This window comes from Balaenoptera musculus, chromosome 5 (assembly GCF_009873245.2).
Source record: "Balaenoptera musculus isolate JJ_BM4_2016_0621 chromosome 5, mBalMus1.pri.v3, whole genome shotgun sequence".
NCBI classification, from domain to species: Eukaryota; Metazoa; Chordata; class Mammalia; order Artiodactyla; family Balaenopteridae; genus Balaenoptera; species Balaenoptera musculus.
In genome coordinates, this window is record NC_045789.1 from 59,270,220 (window position 1) to 59,294,818 (window position 24,599).

The following is a 24,599-nucleotide window of genomic DNA, read 5'->3' on the forward strand; positions in this document are numbered from 1 at the left end:
ACCATATAAGTATTTAATTGTGTAAAAGAATTTGGGTTTTATAGCAGGATTTTGAAAAAATTTAAGCAATTTAAAAAATTGACAACATTCACAGGAATTGTGATCTCCTACCATTTGAGAAATTCCTCAGAAATAAAACAAAAACATTAAAGTTTATGTAGATTTTTCCCTTTACTAACTAATCATTTTAATGAACTACTATTATGTTAAAATTGAAAAATTTGAATGAAGTACTTTCTAAGCAAATTGATTACTTTTTTCTAGTTTCATAAGATTAATGATTAGAATACAAGAAAATTAACAATGCTCTTTCATAATATTTCAATTGACTTAACAAGAATTTAGAAAAATTTTATCTGGAAAATTAACTCTTTAGATCTCATACATCAAGTTTGCTATAAGATCTTTTTAGCAATAAACACTTTGGGAAAAAAAAAAAAAAAACCCTCACCTTCACGTTTTCACTACTTCTCTTCTCATACATATGCAGTATATTTTAAAAACAAAATGTTATATTCCATGTCTCTTTAAACCTCACATGTTTATGCTATTCAATTTGAGGATCTTATAAAAATTTATTTGAATTAAGTTTAAGTGCATTAGTTCTATAATCTTACTATTTCAAATAAAGCTAGTTAGCATGGGTAAACTAATCCCCCAACTTTATTTATGTCTGTAATAACATTTTACTTCCTAAATCAAATATTTTCCTAACTTTGCCAATCCAATTAATTTTTTAATACTCTCAATTCATCTTGTTTCCTTACAATTAGCATCATGAGTACACCTACATATTATTAATCCACTATAAATATATCTATTTATTCTATCTAGCTGTTGATGCCATTTGATATTTGGTTTATTTGATATAAGTTTACCTTTATGTTATTGTAGAATGTAATATTTTCAAAAATATATATTTTAAAGGAAATATCACTTTATTAAATTTCATTCTGCAAACATATTTTGATTCTTAATAAATCCTAGAAACTTGAAAGAAATTGCTGCTTCATTATTAATGGTATTAATAGTACTAATTGCTGGTTGGTATGTCTCCAAGTCACCCTCCCCCATGTTGACGGCAATCACACTGACTTTATATCAGGTATTAGGACAAGCCAACCTCTTCCCAGCCTCACGCTTTTTGGAACTAATGATCTCTCTGCTTTGAAAGCTCTTTCCCAGGCTCTTTGCCTGACTGTCTCATTCTCATTCTTCAGGTTTCAAATACCCTCTCTTGAGAGCAGTCTTTTATCACACCTATATAAGCTAGCCCTTTTATTGTTTTCTATTGTACAACTGTGTTTATTTTCTTCTTGCATTTTATCATTTATGATTATATGTATTGGTTCATGTGTTTATTATTTGCCTTATCCACGGAACCACCAGATCCATAAGGCCGAACTCTACTTTTCCCCAGCACTTAACACACTGATTAACCCATAATACGTACTGATAAACTTCTATGGGTAGAATTATTTTTGGTGCAAGAACTTAATACTATATATTTTGAAAATAAAAAAATATATATAGTAACTATTTAGAGTGCTTTTACACCTACTAGCATTGATTAGATACAAACTAGATAGAAACTAGATACAACTAGATACAACTAGATACAACTCTAGAACAAGAGTTGCAAATTTAAGTATATTCAGAAGCCAGGAGATATTTTAAAAGAGTATAATGAACCAGGTACAATAAAATAAGTAATGGAAATTACAGGAAATAGCAAAGAATAGACCCTATTTAAAAGGTGCAGCACCTACTCAGCTCTAGTCTATTGTTGCCCAAGGGAATACAGGTCCAGTGTTTCTCCAGACTTCAGGTTAAATCTGAGTTTTAGGGATTTGGGAGACCTAAGGAAACCCTCTGCAGGCTGAATCTGGTCCAGGACCACTAACCTGCAGCCCTTGCTCAAAAGTCTACTGAGGGATCTGTTTCTTTCTAATTATATATAGGCTTTTTGCCAGCCCCATTCTCATTCCTTGGAAACAACTGAATTTCATGCAGTCCTGATGTCCTAGTCTAGATCATTACAGGACTTAGATCAGATGGACCATTTTGGTAACTGATTCATCCAAACGCAGAGTACTTAAGAGACTGTCCACTAACTCTTGCTCTCTGGATCACTGGATCTTATTTTTTCAGACCTGTTTTTCACCTTTCTTCTTTTGATTCTGGAACTATTACTTTGTATTTCCCACCCTCCCTCCTGCCACAAAAGGCTTCATTTTTCAACTTAAATTAGTCAAAATTGGTTTTTGCAGATTTGCAAACAAGTATTTCTTATTAATGTATTAGTTAATTACATTAAAAATAGTTTATCTTTGGTCTCCACACTGTGATGGGTATTAGGGCTCAGAAGAATCCCAGCATACAGGTAAGTCATGATTTCTACCCTGCCCATCTATGGGTTCATCTCCTGTCACTCTTGTGTTTTGTTTTTCATGCAAACACCAAACTGTTTTGGTTTTATATTCACGATAACAGTTACTTATCTTACATTGTCTCATCTGCTAAAAATGATTGCCCTTCTCTTTAAAGTCTACTCATTCTTTAAGATTCAGCTCAAGAGTCATCTCCTCTAGAAAACCTTCCCTGAAGATATACACCCCCACACACCCCCTACAAACATCAGCCGCTATGGGATGGGCATGTCTTCTAGGTGCACTGCTAACATGAAGTGCTTAGTTGCTTTGCTGAACTAGGAACAGTGTAACTTTGGGGACCTTGAGCCTTATTTGGCTAAATTCCTCTATGGCAGAATTTTTATCCTAGCATTCTACCTAGTGTTTAGCATAGTGCCTGGTCTGCAATAGACGTTGTGTGATGAAAGGAAGATAAAAGAGGGAGGTCTTGAAAGCAAATGATATAATCTAGCTGAGAATAATTTCCATAAACATATGAAGCAGCTAGACAAGAATAGGAGAGAATTTAGGGTGAGAACTTCTAAGAAAGTATGTAGTCCACCTACGCTTCCTGTTTTCCAAACTTATAATAGCAATTTTTATGAATATTTCATATTTGGGACATACAATAAAAGTTTAAATTAACTATTAAGTAATTACTGATTCACTTGCAAAAGTTTTATGAATTCTATGTTAGGTGCAAGATACTGTCAAGTAGAAACTATTTAAGAAAGAAACTGGCCCCCGGCCTCTGCGCTGAGCGGGTCTCCGCTCTGTCCGGTCTGCACTTGGAGCAGGCGTGAGCCGGGCCCTGGGGGCCGGGGGAGCCGGGCGGGGAAGCAGCGCCCCAGACGCCGTCGCCATGGCGCGCCCTTGCAGCCCCCACCCGCGTTAACATCACGATGGCTGCCCAAGGAGAACCCCAACTTCAGTTCAAACTTACATTGTTTGGTGATGGTGGTACTGGTAAAACTACATTTGTGAAACGTCACCTGATTGGTGAATTTGAGTAGAAGTATGTAGCTACCTTGGGTGTTGAGGTCCATCCCCTTGTGTTCCATACCAACAGAGGACCTTATTAAGTTCAATGTATGGGATACAGCTGGTCAGCAGAAACTTGGTGCACTGAGAGATGGCTATTATATCCAAGCTCAAGGTGCCATTATAATGTTTGATGTAACATCAAGAGTTACTTACAAGAACGTGCCTAACTGGCATAGATATCTGGTACGAGTGTGTGAAAACACCCTCATCATGTTGTATGGCAACAAAGTGGATATTAAGAACAGAAAGGTTAAGTCAAAGTCAATTGTCTTCCACCGAAAGAAGAATCTTCACTACTATGACATTTCTGCCAAAAGTAACTACAACTTTGAAAAGCCCTTCCTCTGGCTTGCTAGAAAACTGATGGGAGACCCTAACTTGGAGTTCATCTCCATGCCTGCTCTCGCCCCGCCAGAGGTGGTCATGGACCCAGCGTTGGCAGCGCAGTAAGAGCACGATCTAGAGGTTGCTCAGACAACTGCCCTCCCGGATGAAGATGCTGACCTGTGAGAAAGTGAAGCTGGAGCCCAGCGTCAGAAGTCTAGTTTTATAGGCAACTGTCCTGTGATATCAGTAGTGCAGTGTGTTTGCCACTTTATTATATAGCTAAGCAGAACATGTGCTTAATCTTTGGGATGCTGAAGGAGATGAATGGGCTTCGGCGTGAATGTAGCAGTTAAAAAAAAAAAAAAACCTTCATTTTTTTGGACCTGCATATTTAGGTGTTTTGGAACACAGTTGTTTCCTCCTTGAGTTCCAAATATAAGACTGCTACAGTCACATCACAGTATTCAGTGGTGGAATCTTGTTTGTTACTGTCATTCCCATTCCTTTTTGTTTAGAATCAGAATAAAGTTGTATTTCAAATATCTAAAAAGAAAAGAAAAGAAAAGAAAAGAAAAAAGAAAGAAACTGTGGTGGGAAGAAAAAGGAGAAAGAAAGGAAGAATTTTATTGTTCTTGTTATAAGTATCATTCTAAAAAAGAATTTAGATAACTGACATTCCTCTTATAAAGGGACAATACTTGCTACATTATATGGAGGCATACAGAAGAATAATATGAAAAACAGATTGGTTGCTAGGAGCATTCTAGCATTCTTGAGGAATACAATTACAACATCAAACAATTTGGAAAAACTAAAATTCATATAATCTATATTTTTTTACCATAGATCTTCCCTTTGAATTAATAAGGTCTTGTGTGTAGACAAGAGTTTCCTTTGTTTATCATTTTAGCAATGAACATAATGATTTTAGAGGATTAAATTTTGACCATATTTCCTTTTTTCTTTCAAACATTCAATATGCCTTTATTGAATGTCTCCTATGTATCGGAAACTGGAAAAGGTACTGAGGCATTGGGAATCAAATTATATCTTGACATTCTATGATATTTTTAAAATTTAACATATGGGTTAATTTCAGCATGAGTTTTAAAATGTGTAATTATTTATTTACATACTAGGAACCAAAGTGTGAACATATTAAAATATGCACTCAGTTGAATATTAGTTGCAAAATGTATTTAGTTATTTATAATTAAATATTTAAAGGCTTTTGTTCATTTTAAATGCTGAAAGATAGTACTTTTTTCTTTTAGTAAAAAAAAGACAAAATAACAGGTTATATAATTAATTGTAAATATTAATTTCCAACATTACTTGTTTTGCATGTCTTTCCATAAAGACAATCACATACATAACTTCAGATGGCTAATATGAATGGTGAGAAAGTCTGTAAGTGCTATAAAATAAGATTGGTTTAACCAAACACTCATTTCTAGTGGCTCTCCAATTGTGTGCTTCCCCCATCTATTTCGAAGAAAATCTACCAGGAGAGAAGATTACTACAATAAGTAATATGTACTTTGTATTTTTAAAAAGAAGAAACAAAGAACTGAAGAGAAATGCTGGACTGTGAGAGAAGACAAACACTTTTTGAGTGTAATGTGTGTGAAACTGTATGCCTTGGAAGAAAGACAAATTATCAGCAGGGTATAAAGTAAAGCTAAAGTAAAGATTTTTTGCTCAGAAGTACTCTATATAGGTGGTTAGTAGTTTTACTGTTTTCTCTCTAACACAAGTCATCCCTGTAAACTGGCTAAATGAAGGAAGCTCTACTTAAAGATGCCACAATTTCCATCCCAAATCAGGCTAGAAGTGATGGGGTGGGGTGAGAAGAAGGAAGCTGCGAAAACAAAACTGTGGCATTGGTAAATGCTGAGGTTTAATCTCTTGAATATTTGGGTCATCTCCTGGGGAGGAAATATCATGAAGGAGGAAAATCAAACCTCAAAAGAAAAGGCAAAGGCTATAAAAGTCATACTGGAACTAAGGTGTCACAGGAACAGAGAAAAGTATTGATTCAACTGTCCCCAAAACAGGGTATCTGTTGAACCCAAACAAGAAATTACAGACAGTAGAAAGAAAAGATTAAATACAACTTTAGTGATTTGGAAAAAACTGAGTACAAGACACTCAAAAAACTGAGTATAAGACAAATTCAGTAGCCTCACCAAATTGTTTAAAATTCCTAATTTTCCTTATTTTATTTCCTACTGTCATCTTTTCAAAACAAGCCACACCATTTGGTTGATTTAGGTTAAAGTCCTCTTAAAAATTTCAGTGTTCATTTATATACCGATTTACTGACTCCTAAAACTCTGCAAAAATTATTGCAAGCTTATCTTAGATGTTTTTAATTTTCCTTCTCCTGTGTGATACAATAAGCTTTGTTGAATTTTTCTATATTACCTCTTATATACTTATATATCGTTAATATTGATATGTCTTTCTATATATTTTTGTTTTTCTATATTTCTATATTTTCTTTCTATATTTTCCATGAAAAAGTATCACCTTAAAAATCAATAGTACCATAGAAACATATACACACAGAGCATATATAAAAAAAAGAAAATATCAATAATATTTTTCCACATATCAATATTAAGAAAACTTTCATAACAAAGTATATCACCATATACACTGCAGTTTGTCATCTTAAATTCAAAATGAAAACGGATATTATTAAATTATATAACAAACAGAACCTAAGAGCATTTGTTGTTTGGTTGTTTATTCAGTTGTTCAGTTAGAAAATTTTCAAATATTAATATTGAAACCTAAATATGAAGTCTGTCTGCTACTAATATAATAGGGTCTTTTAACAAGCATATTAATTAAGTACAAGGATTTTCTCCTATAATACAGGTAATTTAAACAACTTTTTAAGTTACTACTTAGATAAGAGCCTCATTCTAAATTGTCGGTGGTATTTTTATAGCACAAATTAGTCTTTGCCATAAAGCTTCATTAGGTGTTTGGGAAAATAAAAGTTGCAGTGATCCAGGTGTTTTAAGAAAAGAATACAAACCTCTTAAAAGTAAGTAGCAAAAGAAAGAAGAAAAAGGGTCCGAGCCCTTGAAGCATTTGCTTTCACTATGTACCATTACTGTACTGATGAAAGTTAAATATTGAACACCATTGAATAACTCTTGAAAATATAAAGGGTAAGATCTATGGGGAGAACTATAGCTGCATCCTTAAGAACAGGTATTAGAGACAAACTCAACTCTTGGCTCTGCCATTTCCTAGCTATTCTACATTTTACATGAAACATTTTACTTATCCTATTGAGTATGTTTCCTCTTCAGCAAAGTGCTGACACTCATACCTAACAGGGAGGAGACTGTGAGAATTAAATAAAATAATGTATGTAAACATACAAGCCATGTAGTAAATGTTAATAGATGAAAGCTATTTTAATAAGTGAATATTTTCAGCATTGGAAAAATCAGTGTTTTTTTTATGCTGGAGAAAAGAAAAAGAGCTTATTATTAACTAAATCAGAACTTGTAGTAGTCCACCCCTTATCCATGGGGAGTACATTCTAAGACCCACAGTGGATTCCCGAAGCTGCAGATAGCACCAAACCCTATATACACTGTTTTTCTTCCTATACATACATATCTATGATAAAGTTTAATTTATAAATTAGGCACAGTAAGAAAATATCCAAATTTCCAGCATGACTCCTCTTGCGCTTTGGGGCCATTAAAACATGGGTTACTTGAACACAAGCACTATGATAGTGTGACAGCTGAAGTGTTACAGATGACTGACTAAGAAGTGGATAGCATATATAGTGGATACACTAAACAGGGGGATGATTCACGTCTCGAGTAGGATGGCATATTTCATCATGCTACTCAGAATGGCACATGATTTAAAACCTATGAATTGTTTATTTCTGGAAAGTTCCATTTAATATTTTCAGACTGAGGTTGACCATGGATAACTGAAACCAAGGAAAGTGAAATCACAGATAACAGGGGACTACTGTACTATAGATGAGGGAAAGTCTATAAGGTGAGATCCAGAAAATTTTAATAGCTTACCTGAGCTAAAGGATCCAGAATTTTTGTTAAGTAACCAGGCTTCCTGATATCTGTCCATTTTTCTACTAAACCAGCCTACCTTTCAAATGAGTCACTATAGTTTATTTTATGGTTTTTACTTTCTTTTGGATTATTTTCTTTTAAGTTCATGTTAAATTTTCTAAATGAGTTTCCAGTTACGCATTACACTTTTAACTGAAACATACTGAAGATAATTTAAACAAACGCAATTATACTATATCATATAAATTAAACTGTGCATAAACTGGAAAGTGGTTGCACCTGTGTTTATAATTCTTATTTAATGAAACAATCAGATAAATATTTTAATATAATATGAACATACTTCTAAGGCAATCAGTACATTTTCGGGATTACCAGAAACCGGAAAATATAGGATATTCAGGAATCAAATTGCCCAACTCTAAAAATTTATAAGAGAGAGGAAATCTGTGGTAAACCACAATCCTTTTATACAAAAGTGTATGAGCAAGTTCTTATCTATATTGAAATGATTTAAGAAGATGATTTTTCAAAATGAGTTTGGCAGAGGAATTTGGAGTAGTTATCCTTAAAGGAATTCTGAAGAAATACAGAAAACTGAAGAAACAGCTGTGAAATTCTTTAATTTTTAAAAATTGTGAAAAAAAAATTTGACAAAACTTCTTCAGCTTTCATGTTGCAATAATATGATTGTAAGTTTCTTAAAACTGCCTTTAAAAATGAGGCACACCTTATTTAATATTTTTTAAATGCTTTTGGAAATAGCTATTCTACATATTTCACAAAGATCTTATTATGCAACCTAAGTATAACTGTCACAGTTCTAAAGTGGACTACAAATTTTATTTCTTTAAAGTACCACTAATGAACAATAAATGGTCATTTAGCTTTATATTTTTATAGAAGGGTTCCTGGAGATAACAATATAAGAAGCATAACCTCAATTGAGATTTCAATAAAACCTATACACTTATGCTTTTTTCACAACAAAGAAAGTAAGCTTGTAAAACTGCCCTAGATAAACTTTCTCTGTTCAATCACACTGTAAATAAAGGAACAAAGAAATTTTCTCTTGATTGCTTTCATTATTACTTTTAAATTTCAATTCATTTCTTGCTGGCCAAATTTCTCTGTTATTGGAGTACACACGCTTACAGCTCATGAGGAATGTGCTGCTTTTTAAATAAACAGCAGTGAGGCAAGCCTAGAACTACCTCTTGACACAGTAAACTTGCTGACCCCCAGATGCTTTGTTACTTCTGAGATGTCAAGGGTAGTTGGAACCTGGGATTTGTTTATGATCCCAGGAGTTTTCTACCTCTGGGATGAGCTGCATAAGATCACTCAGGAAATCCTGAGAATACAGGATTTCCTGAGTGATCTTCACTAAGGTATCCCATGAATAATTAACTAGTCAGATCAAAAATATTTCTTTTGAGATGATGATTCTACCTTTGGATAGAAAAGTCAAAAAAATGTGTCATTTTTGATTGTTTGATTTTTCATTATTCCTGAAGAAAAAAGAAAAGTTGTTGGTATATATCATTTCTGACATAAAGGTTGCAAAGACACAGTTCTTGAGACTGTAAAAGATACATTCTCTAAAGAGTGTTTTAGTTCATGTAATCCTTGTATTTTCTTTCCAATCTGCTCCCTCTGGGTGAATATATTTCTACTTCTCAATATATTGGCAGCACAGGAAGGTTAGATATAATTGCTCCTATCAAATTCAAGATTTATCATTTTCTATACTACTATATATACAAGTATATTATTCACTTTCATTTCTGTTTGCTTGGACCTGGAGGGATATAGTACTGGCATACCACTCTTTCATCCTTTTTCTAAGTATTTTATATTGCATTAAGAAAAGAGTTTTAAAATAGATACTGATATACAGAAATGTATAGTCAAAATTAAATGCTGCAGGATCATGCAGGCAACACCTAATTCTTCCAAGGGTGGGGAGAATGTAAGACCCTGAAAAATTAAAATTAGCCAGCTTTTTAATATAATTTATGTGATTATTTTTATGTTTTCATAGAGACTATGTTGTTAATGCACGCAAAACAAAGCTTAATATCTTTCCTTTTCACAAGAAAAGTACAGGAATATACATACTGTAAGGGACACATTCATACTGCACTTCAAGGTATTTATAGGTTCCCGGACATGGGTCTGGAAAAACATCGGGACCTGCCACCACTGCACACTGGGTTCTGTTATTGCACCTGAAGTCAAAAGAGAAGAAAAGAAAAAAATAATAAGTTTCTACATAGTTAAATGATTATTAACACCAATACCAATTTTATTTTAGTTGCTAATTACACAGATTTAAATAAGGTTTTGGTCAATTTAGGGTTTTAGACTTGTTGAGGAAATATCTATAGTATACCTAAAAAAACAATAGACATTAAAAAATTCATTCAGGCTGAGTTAGGAAGATGGCTGAAGAGTAAGACGCAGAGATCATCTTCCTCCCCACAGATACATCAGAAATACATCTGTACATGGAACTGCTCCTACAGAACACCTACTGAACGCTGGCAGAAGACCTCAGACCTCCCAAAAGGCAAGAAATTCCCCACGTACCTGGGTAGGGTAAAAGAAAAAAGAAAAAACAGAGACAAAAGAATAGGGACAGGACCCGCACCAGTGGGAGAGAGCTGTGAAGGAGGAAAGGTTTCCACACACTAGGAAGCCCCTTCGCGGGTGGAGACTGTGGGTGGCGGACGCGGGGAGCATCGGAGCCACGGAGGAGAGCGCAGCCACAGCGGTGCGGAGGGCAAAGCGGAGAGATTCCCCGCACAGAGGATCGGCGCCGAGCAGCACTCACCAGCCCGACAGGCTCGTCTGCTCACCCGCCGGGGCGGGCGGGGCTGGGAGCTGAGGCTCCCGCTTCAGTCGGATCCCAGGGAGAGGGCTGGGGTTGGCGGCATGAACACAGCCTGAAGGGGCTAGTGCACCACAGCTAGCCGGGAGGGAAGCCGGGAAAAGGTCTGGACTTGCCGAAGAGGCAAGAGACTTTTTCTTGCCTCTTTGTTTCCTGGTGCACGAGGAGAGGGGATTAAGAGCGCCGCTTAAAGGAGCCCCAGAGACAGGCGCGAGCGGTAGCTATCAGCGCGGACCCCAGAGACAGGCATGAGACGCTAAGGCTGCTGCTGCCGCCACCAAGAAGCCTGTGTGCAAGCACAGGTCACTCTCCACACCGCCCCTCCCGGGAGCCTGTGCAGCCCGCCACTGCCAGGCTCCCGTGATCCAGGGACAACTTCCCCAGGAGAATGCACGGCGCGCCTCAAGCTGGTGCAACGTCACGCTGGCCTCTGCCGCGCAGGCTCGCCCCGCCTCCATACCCCTCCCTCCCACCGGCCTGAGTGAGCCAGAGTCCCTGAATCAGCTGCTCCTTTAACCCCATCCTGTCTGGGCGAAGAACAGACGCCCTCAGGCGACCTACACGCAGAGGCGGGTCCAAATCCAAAGCTGAAACCCGGGAGCTGTGCAAACAAAGAAGAGAAAGGAAATTTCTCCCAGCAGCCTCAGAAGCAACGGATTAAAGCTCAACAAACAACTTGATGTACCTGCATCTGTTGAATACCTGAATAGACAATGAATCATCCCAAATTGAGGAGGTGGATTTTGGGAGCAATATATATTATTTTTTCCCCTTTTCCACTTTTTGTGAGTGTGTATGTGTATGCTTCTGTGTGAGATACTGTCTGTATAGCTTTGCTTTCACCATTTGTCCTAGGGTTCTGTCAGTCAGTTTTTTGGTTTTTTTTTTTTTTACTTCAAAAAAATTTTTTTTTCTTAATAATAATTTTTTATTTTAATAACTTTATTTTATTTTATCTTACTTTATCTTATTTTATTTTATCCTCTTTCTTTCTTCTTTTCTATTTTTTCTCCCTTTTATTCTGAGCTGTGTGCATGAAAGGCTCTTGGTGCTCCAGCCAGGCATCAGGGCTGTGGCTCTGAGGTGGGAGAGCCAACTTCAGGACACTGGTCCACAAGAGACCTCCCAGCTCGATGTAATACCAAATGGTGAAAATCTCCCAGAGATCTCCATCTCAACATCAAGACCCAGCTTCACTCAACGACCAGCAAGCTACAGTGCTGGACATCCTATGACAAACAACCAGCAAGACAGGAACACAGCCCCATCCATTAGCAGAGAGGCTGCCTAAAATCATAATAAGGTCACAGGCACCCCAAAACACACCACCAGATGTGGACCTGCCCACCAGAAAGACAAGATCCAGCCTCATCCACCAGAACACAGGCACTAGTCTCCTCCACCAGGAAGTCTACACAACCCACTGAACCAACATTAGCCACTGGGGACAGACACCAAAAAAAACGGGAACTACAAACCTGCAGCCTGCAAAAAGGAGACCTCAAACACAGTAAGATAAGCAAAATGAGAAGACAGAAAAACACACAGCAGATGAAGGAGCAAGGTAAAAACACATCAGACCTAACAAATGAAGAGGAAATAGGCAGTCTACCTGAAAAAGAATTCAGAGTAATGATAGTAAAGATGATCCAAAATCTTGGAAATAGAATAGACAAAATGCAAGAAACATATAACAAGGACCTAGAAGAACTAAAGAGGAAACAAGCAACGATGAAAAACACAATAAATGAAATTTAAAATACTCTAGAAGGGATCAATAGCAGAATAACTGAGGCAGAAGAACGGATAAGTGACCTGGAAGATAAAATAGTGGAAATAACTACTGCAGAGCAGAATAAAGAAAAAAGAATGAAAAGAACTGAGGACAGTCTCAGAGACCTCTGGGACAACACTAAAAGCACCAACATTCGAATTATAGGGGTCCCAGAAGAAGAAGAAAAAAAGAAAGGGACTGAGAAAATATTTGAAGAGATTATAGTTGAAAACTTCCCTAATATGGTAAAGGAAATAGTTAATAAAGTCCTGGAAGCACAGAGAGTCCCATACAGGATAAATCCAAGGAGAAACACGCCAACACACATATTAGCCAAACTATTAAAAATTAAATATAAAACATATTAAAAGCAGCAAGGGAAAAACAACAAATCACACACAAGGGAATCCCCATAAGGTTAACAGTTGATCTTTCAGCAGAAACTCTGCAAGCCAGAAGGGAGTGGCAGGACATATTTAAAGTGATGAAGGAGAAAAAACTACAAGCAAGATTATTCTACCCAGCAAGGATCTCATTCAGATTTGATGGAGAAATTAAAACCTTTACAGACAAGCAAAAGCTGAGAGAGTTCAGCACCACCAAACCAGCTTTACAACAAATGCTAAAGGAACTTCTCTAGGCAAGAAACACAAGAGAAGGAAAACACCTACAATAACAAACCCAAAACATCTAAGAAAATGGGAATAGGAACATACATATCGATAATTACCGAAATGTAAATGGATTAAATGCTCCCACCAAAAGACACAGACTGGCTGAATGGATACAAAAACAAGACCCGTATATATGCTGTCTACAAGAGACCCACTTCAGACCTAGGGACACATACAGACTGAAAGTGAGGGGATGGAAAAAGATATTCCATGCAAATGGAAATCAAAAGAAAGCTGGAGTAGCAATTCTCATATCTGACAAAATAGACTTTAAAATAAAGACTATTACAAGAGACAAAGAAGGACACGACATAATGATCAAGGGATCAATCCACGAAGAAGATATAACAATTGTAAATATTTATGCACCCAACTTAGGAGCACCTCAATACATAAGGCAAATACTAACAGCCATAAAAGGGGAAATCGACAGCAACACAATCATAGTAGGGGACTTTAACACCCCACTTTCACCAATGGACAGATCATCCAAAATGAAAATAAATAAGGAAACACAAGCTTTAAATGATACATTAAACAAGAGGGACTTAATTGATATTTATAGGACATTCCACCCAAAAACAACAGAATACACATTTTTCTCAAGTGCTCATGGAACATTCTCCAGGATAGATCATATCTTGGGTCACAAATCAAGCCTTGGTAAATTTAAGAAAATTGAAATCGTATCAAGTATCTTTTCCGACCACAACGCTATGAGATTAGATATCAATTACAGGAAAAGATCTGTAAAAAATACAAACACATGGAGGCTACACAATACACTACTTAATAACGAAGTGATCACTGAAGAAATCTAAGGGGAAATCAAAAAATACCTAGAAACAAATGACAATGGAGACACGACGACCCAAAACCTATGGGATGCAGCAAAAGCAATTGTAAGAGGGAAGTTTACAGCAATACAATCCTACCTTAAGAAACAGGAAACATCTCAAATAAACAACCTAACCTTGCACCTAAAGCAATTAGAGAAAGAAGAACAAAAAAACCCCAAAGTTAGCAGAAGGAAAGAAATCACAGAGATCAGATCAGAAATAAATGAAAAAGAAATGAAGGAAACGATAGCAAAGATCAATGAAACTAAAAGCTGGTTCTTTGAGAAGATAAACAAAGTTGATAAACCATTAGCCACATTCATCAAGGAAAAAAGGGAGAAGACTCAAATCAATAGAATTAGAAATGAAAAAGAAGTAACAACTGACACTGCAGAAATACAAAGGATCATGAGAGATTACTACAAGCAACTCTATGCTAATAAAATGGACAACCTGGAAGAAATGGACAAATTCTTACAAATGCACAACCTGCCGAGACTGAACCAGGAAGAAATAGAAAATATGAACAGACCAATCACAAGCACTGAAATTGAAACTGTAATTAAAAATCTTCCAACAAACAAAAGCCCAGGACCAGATGGCTTCACAGGCGTATTCTATCAAACATTTAGAGAAGAGCTAAAACCTATCCTTCTCAAACTCTTCCAAAATATAGCAGAGGGAGGAACACTCCCCAACTCATTCTACGAGGCCACCATCACCCTGATACCAAAACCAGACAAAGATGTCACAAAGAAAGAAAACTACAGGCGAATATCACTGATGAACATAGATGCAAAAATCCTCAACAAAATACTAGCAAACAGAATCCAACAGCACATTAAAAGGATCATACATCATGATCAAGTGGGGTTTATTCCAGGAATGCAAGGATTCTTCAATATATGCAAATCAATCAACGTGATACACCATATTAACAAATTGAAGGAGAAAAACCATATGATCATCTCAATAGATGCAGATAAAGCTTTCGACAAAATTCAACACCCATATATGAAAGCCCTGCAGAAAGTAGGCATAGAGGGAACTTTCCTCAACATAATAAAGGCCATATATGAAAAACCCACAGCCAACATCGTCCTCAATGGTGAAAAACTGTGTTTCTTGCCTAGAGTGAAAAATGGTGGAAACCATTTCCACTAAGATCAGGAACAAGACAAGGTTGCCCACTCTCACCACTATTATTCAACATAATTTTGGAAGTTTTAGCCACAGCAATCAGAGAAGAAAAAGAAATAAAAGGAATCCAAATCAGAAAAGAAGAAGTAAAGCTGTCACTGTTTGTAGATGACATGATACTATACATAGAGAATCCTAAAGATGCTACCAGAAAACTACTAGAGCTAATCAATGAATTTGGTAAAGTAGCAGGATACAAAATTAATGCACAGAAATCTCTTGCAGTCCTATACACTAATGATGAAAAATCTGAAAGTGAAATTAAGAAAACCCTCCCATTTACCACTGCAACAAAAAGAATAAAATATCTAGGAATAAACCTACCTAAGGAGACAAAAGACCTGTATGCAGAAAATTATAAGACTCTGATGAAAGAAATTAAAGATGATACAAAGAGATGGAGAGATATACCATGTTCTTGGATTGGAAGAATCAACATTGTGAAAATGACTATACGACCCAAAGCAATCTATAGATTCAATGCAATCCCTATCAAACTACCAAGGGCATTTTTCACAGAACTAGAACAAAAAATTTCACAATTTGTATGGAAACACAAAAGACCCCGAATAGCCAAAGCAATCCTGAGAAAGAAAAACAGATCTGGAGGAATCAGGCTCCCTGACTTCAGACTATACTACAAAGGTACAGTAATCAAGACAGTCTGGTACTGGCACAAAAACAGAAATATAGATCAATGGAACAGGATAGAAAGCCCAGAGATAAACCCATGCACATATGGTCACCTTATATTTGATAAAGGAGGCAAGCATATACAGTGGAGAAAAGACAGCCTCTTCAGTAAGTGGTGCTGGGAAAACTGGACAGCTACATGTAAAAGTATGAAATTAGAACACTCCCTAACACCATACACAAAAATAAACTCAAAATGGAATAAAGATCTAAATGTTAGGCCAGACACTATCAAACTCTTAGAGGAAAACATAGGCAGAACACTCTATGACATAAATCACAGCAAGATCCTTTTTGACCCACCTCCTAGAGAAATGGAAATAAAAACACAAATAAACAAATGGGACCTGATGAAACTTAAAAGCTCTTGCACAGCAAAGGAAACCATAAACAAGACGAAAAGACAGCCCTCAGAATGGGAGAAAATATTTGCAAATGAAGCAACTGACAAAGGATTAATCTGCAAGATTTACAAGCAGCTCATACAGCTCAATAACAAAAAAACAAACAGACCAATCCAATAATGGGCAGAAGGCCTAAACAGACATTTCTCCAAAGAAGATATACAGATTGCCAAAAAACACATGAAAGAATGCTCAACATCATTAATCATTAGAGAAATGCAAATCAAAACTACAATGAGATATCATCTCACACCGGTCAGAATGGCCATCATCAAAAAATCTAGAAACAATAAATGCTGGAGAGGGTGTGGAGAAAAGGGGACACTCTTGCACTGTTGGTGGGAATGTAAATTGATACAGCCACTATGGAGAACAGTATGGAGGTTCCGTAATAAACTAAAAATAGAACTACCTTACAACCCCGCAATCCCACTACTTGGGCAGATACCCTGAGAAATCCATAATTCAAAAAGAGTCTTGTACCAAAATGTTCATTGCAGTTCTATTTACAATAGCCAGGACATGGAAGCAACCTAAGTGCCCATCATTGGATGAATGGATAAAAAAGATGTGACACATATATACAATGGAATATTACTCAGCCATAAAAAGAAAGGAAATGGAGTTATTTGTAGTGACGTGGATGGAGTTAGAGTCTGTCATACAGAGTGAAGTAAGTCAGAAAGAGAAAAAGAAATACAGTATGCTAACACATATATATGGAATCTAAGAAAGAAAAAAAAAAAGGTCATGAAGAACCTAGGGGCAAGATGGGAATAAAGACACAGACCTACTGGAGAATGGAGTTGAGGATATGGGGAGGGGGAAGGGTAAGCTGTGACAAAGTGAGAGAGTGGCATGGACATATATACACTACCAAATGTAAAATAGATAGCTAGTGGGAAGCAACCGCCTAGCACAGGGAGATCAGCTTGGTGCTGTGTGACCACCTAGACGGGTGGGATAGGGAGGTTGGGCGGGAGGGAGATGCAAGAGGGAAGAGATATGGGAACATATGTATATGTATAACTGATTCACTTTGTTATTAAGCAGAAACTAACACACCATTGTAAAGCAATTATACTTCAATAAAGATGTTAAAAAAATAAAAAATAAAAAATTCATTCAGTTTATTTATATTAACTAATTTAATATGTGATTGAACACAGCATGATTTTGAGTTAGGAGTTAAATACTGCTTAAGCAACATTAACTGGCCCATAGGATATTGCCAATGTGAAGACAGGACGATTTGGTAGGAAAAACTCACTCTCTTATAAAAAAAGTAATTAAGAAAATAGAACCACAGAGCTTTAATTAGGCAGTAGTAAAATAAATTCACTGATTATCATATTATTTTTTTTATAGGCAGTGAACATATGGTGTTGAAATGCTTTTAGCCAAACCTAAAAAATAAAATCAGTAAAAACTTTAAATATTAAAATATATCTAAAAATTTAATTTATATAAATTAATATAATAATAAACTAATCCCATAAGTAAAACCATTTTTAAGAATGGACTCATGTTCCTCATGTACAGCCAAATAATGACACTAACCTTACAGATTGCTATTCACAAATGCCAATATCGTATAATTTAAAATAACTTTAAATCTCCAAAGAGAATAATCAGACATCACTATTGAAATAGAAACACAAACTAGGCATATTTTGTGGCAATTGGGCTAAACAGATCTGGGTTAGCAGATTTACTCATGGGTTAATAAATATACATATAATGAAATTGATTCTTACTCTGAAAAAGACACCCAAGGTCAGAGTGGCCTCGTTACAGTAAATTTTACTCTGACACTTTCTAGACCCAATATCGTTCCTCCCTTCCTTCCTCCCTTCCTCTCCTTCCCTCTCTTCCTTTCTCCCTTCCTTCTTTCTTTTCTTTTCTTTCTTTTTCTTTCCTCCCTTCCTTCCCTTCTTTCTTTCCTTCCTTTCTTAAAAAGATGCTTCCTTTTTTGATATGACCAATACCTCTGAATCCTTGCTAGGCTACTAGTTGGATAAGGAGCATTTAGGGCAGAACTCATTTTGATTTAGAGTGAAAATGCTTTGAGTTTACTCAAGGCTATCATTTGCCAGGCTTACTGAGGATTTTATTTAGTCCCTAAATTAAAATTGATTCATTAGTAAATGTCTTAAACTGAAAAATACATTTCGTTTTATCAGTGAAAGATTAATAAAAGTCAATATTCCATTCTCATCAGTCAGTTTAGCATAACAGCTAATCCTGAGGGCCAACATGTTCTAAAGTTCTCTTGTGTAGATTTAGTGTCTAAAGATGATTATCAGACAATTGTATAATAACATTAATGTAAATGTGGCTGTCCTCAACATGCATTACAAATAGGTAGTGCAAATATTTTAGTGTACTGACACTTTTTAAAAATAGCAGTACTTTCCTATTACATAGAAAACCCTTTAGAGGAAGCTGTCTCAAGTTAAAAGACATGTTTTTGCAGTTAAAGCAATACAGTTTTCACATCACGCCTTGAAAAAATAAACTCATAAATCTATCTCAGGATTTTATACAATGAGCAGCTATATAAACTCAGTTATATCCATAATTGTTACAGAAACAATCAGTTATTACCAGAAATGCATTCAAAGTAGAAATAATGCAAAATGAAAGTATACATGATAAAATTTGATGATATTTAAATATTCTGTAAATATAATATTATTGCTGATCTCAAATCATTAAATTATAATGTTTAAAATAAATATATATATATACATATTATATATATTATGCTTTGTCTCTGGGCCTCCTGTTGTTTTACTGCCTACTATCGTACTTTTTTCTAATTACTACAGCTCTTATAATAATAAAATTAATTTACAATCTGTGTCTATTCTTATAATTTTCAGATGTAAATGGGCAATTACAAATCTTTTATTATTTAAACAATCAATGTTTGATATCAACAAACCAAATTACTAGTCATTTTTAAGTAGGGCATAAAGGTTAAAATTTACAATTATGGAAGTGTTTGTTTCACAGAAAATTGTCTTGAATCAAAAAGAATTTCACATGGTTATATATGTATAGATCAGATATTAAAATATAATATGGACATTAGACACATCCATCTAGTTACCTAAACATGTGAACTGATCATTTGCATATTATATACTATTTAATTTACAAAAATACTAATTATTTATGTATATGTAAAAAAACTGAAATAAGCGACATTTGTTATGAACATTAGACACTGTAATGAGTCCCAAATATCTCACTTAATGTTAACCAAAGAAGAATCAAGAAAGCCTTCTACTTGATGAGATAGTGTATGTGAAGTGGTATATAAACAAACACATTCTATACAAATAATATACTGCGTCATTGTCATCATTGTTCTGTAGAAAACAATGCTTTACAGCATTTACTTTTCAAAATAATTTATATTCTATTATGATTTCTATATCAAATGCTTTTTATAAATTAAGATACTGAAAAATCAAAAGGTAGGCAACCTCTGGAATATTATTTTTGTATAAGATATAATACTGATTGTTTAAAGGCTAGCTACATTTCAAAAACAGGAGTTTAAAAGTCTGTCTTCTTTCTTTTTTGATTTCAGTCGCTGTGAGTCAAAATTAAATTAACCTTAATATTAGATTAAAGATTATTGATCAATTTACACCAGTAAGAGTACTTTTATAATTATATCAAAGTCGTCAAAAGTAAATTCATCCTAAAATACTCTTGATGATAAAAGGGAAATAAAATAGTTGAATGTTCCAATGTGCTTTACACTCAGATTTTTCTTTATATTTACTTTTAATTTAAATATAAATTTAAAAATGATTTTCAGTAACCTTGATATTAAGGATATTCTTAAAACCCATAGTAAAGGATGAGAAAAGACTACAATGATATGGTCAAATGTATCCTAATCTACTAATATTCACAGAAAAAAATGCCATAATCTTATAAAAGCATTAAGGCTTCAACTTTTGATAAAAGTTTCAATATTTTTTCATCGGAAAATTTATGCAAAAAAATTTTTCTACCCCAACAGTAGACAATTTTCAAATAAAGTATTTTATTAAAAAAAAAAAAAAAGCAGATGACAATAACAAATACCAGATAGAATTCTCAAAGGAATCTCTTGGAGTTTCAATTTTTACATATATAACACGGAGGTCAGTTATTTTACTACCTGACAGAGTTGACGTACTTATAAAAATGCATTAAAAATTTGTAAAGTATCACATAAATGCACACGGTATACTATTTGTTGCTGTACCTATCCACATTGTTATCATTATTAACATCAGTCATTTGCTTTGGGATGGGTTAATAACACTTCATTCCAGATAGACTGAGTCTTTTGAGAGAAACCTACAACACAGAAGAAGTGACACACAGACAAGCACATAGATGCTTTGGATTGAGAGTAGAAACAGGAAAAAACAGATTCACGTTTTTTTAAAAAAGAAAGCCAAATAAATTAGTTGTATGCAAAGTACATTACCCAGGATACCATAAGTTTGAGATTTATAGTAATGCTTTAAACTTATCAAACATGTTCACATATATCCTACTTGTCACTTCTTTTTGAGATGAATGTTACTAGTACCAATTTCACAGAGGAGGGAATAGGTATGGTGATGTTGAATAACTTTTCAGACTCTCAGTAATCAAATAATCATCACTGGACTCCAGAACAGTGACCTGAAAAGCACTAACCTATTGTCTCCTGAGCGTGTGAGTCATACATCTCATGGTCACTCTGGGAAACTAATTTAATTCACTCTTATATGTTGTCAGGAGTACTATGATGATCTGATGAGATAAAGATCAGCTGTGAAATATCTAACTGGCCCAGGATTCATTCAGTTGTGGTGTGAATCAGGCCTTCCAGGGAAGCTCTGAATTTAAATTAACATTACATAACCAGGCCCTCTCAATTCAAATTGGAATGCAGCAATCAGAAAGATCAATCTCTGAACATAAGGTGGAAGGAGTAATAAGATAAATGAGTATTTCTTTATATACAGACTATTCCAAAAGAAAAAAAGAAACACAAAAACATGCCATTTTAATTCAACCCACATTCAAAGCTCCAACTTAAGTATATTTGCCATCTATTGATAAAGTTTATTTAATAAATATTATGTAATATGTTGAATGCTATTGGTTATTAGCACTAATTTTAAAGTACTATTGCTTAACTTAAAAAGAGGTCTTATGATGACTGCCAGGGAAGATAAACATAATTACAGGATTAGAAAGTAGACACAGAATTATTTGATGCTAACTTATTCATTCCAATATGATTCATAGCAGTATAAGAACAAAATTGGTTAAGAACGATAATGAAGAAGTCACCTCTGGGGCAAAGAAGTTCCTTTATTTGCCACAACATACTGCAGCAAATAATAAAAATGATATTGCTAGGTTTATGCACAAATCATCTATTCAGTAAGTTATTATATATAAAATAAATGAACCAACCTCTTTTCTGCTAAATTTAGGTAAGTGTTGTTTGTTTTAACTTCCATATCTAGATAATAATTAGCAGCCCATTTTCTCCCGTTTAGTTACAACAAATTTATAGGTGAAGCATATAAAATGAATCTTAAGTATAACTATGTTTTAAAACATTCTTACATAAGAGACATATAAGGATTGTATTGGTTGGTTCCATAGCTCTAGTAATCTAATATGGTACAATTAAAATAATTTAAATAAAATATTGTTGTATTTCTCTACTAGGAGGGTAATCCATAGGGTTCTCCCTTAAAAAATCCAATTACATATTCTTATTATGCTCTTAAATCAGTGTGTACAAAAAAGCCAATCCTACGAATGCTCAGAAACGTCTCAATTAATGCTTCAGTCATGCAAATATATAAAATTCCATTTAAAATAATTGGAATAACAAGATATGATGGTGTAAAAAAAACATACTTTGTGGGTGTCTCTTTGTTAGCAAAATTAGTCATATGAATTTATATTAGTATTTATCAAATGACTGATGAAGAAATACATACACTGAGTATACTCAAGTAATTCACAGCATCTAAAATATGGCGAATCAGTGTTTAAATCATATAAGAATAAGGCATTATGTTCCAAGAGAAAAATGTTTTAAAGATAACTATTCATGCAAAAAACAAGGCACTACCATCATGACACATTAATATTTAAAATCTAAAAATGTTTCTCAAGATTGCTGTGGCTATTCGGGGTCTTTTGTGTCTCCATACAAATTTTAAGATATTTTGTTCTGGTTCTGTGAAAAATGCCATTGGTAATTTGATAGGGATTGCATTGAATCTGTAGATTTCCTTGGGTAGTATAGTCATTTTGACAATATGGATTCTTCCAATCCAAGAACATGGTATATCTTTCCATCTGTTTGTGTCATCTTTAATTTCTTTCATCAGTGTCTTATAGTTTTCAGAGTACAGGTTTTTGTCACCTTAGGTAGGTTTATTCCTAGGTATTTTATTCTTTTAGATACGATGGTAAATGGGATTGTTTCTTGAATTTCTCTTTCGGATCTTTCATTGTTAGCGTATAGAAATGCAACTGATTTCTGTGTATTAATTTTGTAACCTGCAACTTTACCAAATTCATTGATGAGCTCTAGTAGTTTTCTGGCAGCGTCTTTAGGATTTTCTATGTGTAGTATCATGTCATCTGTATACAGTGACAGTTTAAGTTCTTCTTTTCCAATTTGGATTCCTTTTACTTCTTTTCCTTCTCTGACTGGCGTAGCTAGGACTTCCAAAACTATGTTGAATAAAAGTGGCAAGAGTGGACATCCTTGTCTTGTTCCTGATCTTAGAGGAAGTACTTTCAGCTTTTCACCACTGAGTATGATGTTAGCTGTAGGTCTGTCGTATATGGCCTTTACTATGTTGAGGTATGTTCTCTCTATGCCCACTTTCTGGAGAGTTTTTATCATAAAGAGGTGTTGATTTTTGTCAAAAGCTTTTTCTGCATCTATTGAGATGATCATATTGTTTTTATTCTTCAATTTGTTGATGTGGGGTATCACACTGATTGACACTGAAAAATCCTTGCATCCCTGGGATAAGTCACACTTGATCATGGTGTATGATCCTTTTAATGTATTATTCGATTCAGTTTGCTGGTATTTTGTTGAGGATTTTTGTGTCTATGTCCATCAGTGATATTGGCCTACAATTTTCATTTTTTGTGGTATCTTTGTCTGGTTTTGGTATCAGGGTGGGCTCATAGAATGAGTTTGGGGGTGTTCCTTCCTCTGCAATTTCCTTGGAACAGTTTCAGAAGGATAGGTGTTAGCTCTTCTCTAAATGTTTGATAGAATTTGCCTGTGAAGCCACCTGGTCCTTTAAGTAATCAGGGTAACTAGGAGTTTTTAATTCTCAGGATGGAATGTAGCAATATAAAAAAACCCATAAATTCATATGTGAATATCAAGAGTATTTTGCTCAATGTCCATAAACAGAACAGAACAACTCTCTTTTCCTCAAGACAGTACTTTCCCTATGTGCCACTGCCTGTCGCTCTGAGACCTGCAAATACGTCATTCATTTTGGACTTGCCTGGGAAGAATAAGGCAAATATCTCATGGTAGAATATGAATATATATATATATATATCATAAAGGAATCATATAGATCTCAATTAGTAAGAGAACAAAATGGTCAGAAAAAACGAAATCAATCATCATAAATATTAAAAATTTTCTCTAATTCTTATATTGTATATCTACACCTAGCATTCACACAGGAATTTGTCAATGTTGTCCACATACACTTTAAGTGGCAATTTAAGAAGAGTAACAGAAGTGATAAGGCCCTTGTTTGCTGTTTTTATTTTTGAGAACATTGATTCTAAATCATAAACTAAAAATATAGTAAGATCTTACAGAACACATCGTGACAATGTATTTAAACCAAGTTCTATGATTCACAAGGTGATTCTTTAGCCTCAAGTCTTTCATTTTCTATATTCTTTTATATTTCATTTCACAAACATTCTTTACATTAGAAAAATGTGATGTGACAGAAGCAAGTGAAAACATGACCAAAATGATGAGTGGGGAGAACTATAGAAACTAGGATACTATGTTAGTTTTCTTATTGCTTCTGGAACAAATTACCACAAACTTAGTGGCTTAAAACAATGCAAATCTATTCTCTTATAGGTCTGGAGGTAGAAGTCCAAAATGAGTCTTCTACGGCTAAGACAAAGGTGTTGGCAGAATTTGTCCCACATGGAGGCTCTGAGGAGAATCTGTT

The 24,599-nt window shown here is 34.8% G+C and overlaps 1 protein-coding gene and 1 pseudogene across 9 annotated transcripts in view; one reads left to right on the plus strand and one right to left on the minus strand.

Moving 5' to 3' along the window:
* The window catches only part of ADGRL3 (adhesion G protein-coupled receptor L3), an 851,742-nt gene that overhangs the window by 371,458 nt on the left and 455,685 nt on the right, over positions 1–24,599 (minus strand). For all 9 annotated transcript variants that reach the window (XM_036853251.1, XM_036853252.1, XM_036853248.1 and 6 more), the window contains one exon: positions 9,980–10,089. In XM_036853251.1, the coding sequence (XP_036709146.1) occupies positions 9,980–10,089 (110 nt within the window). The remainder of the gene's footprint in view (positions 1–9,979; positions 10,090–24,599) is intronic.
* LOC118895745 lies at positions 3,314–4,071 on the plus strand (annotated as a pseudogene).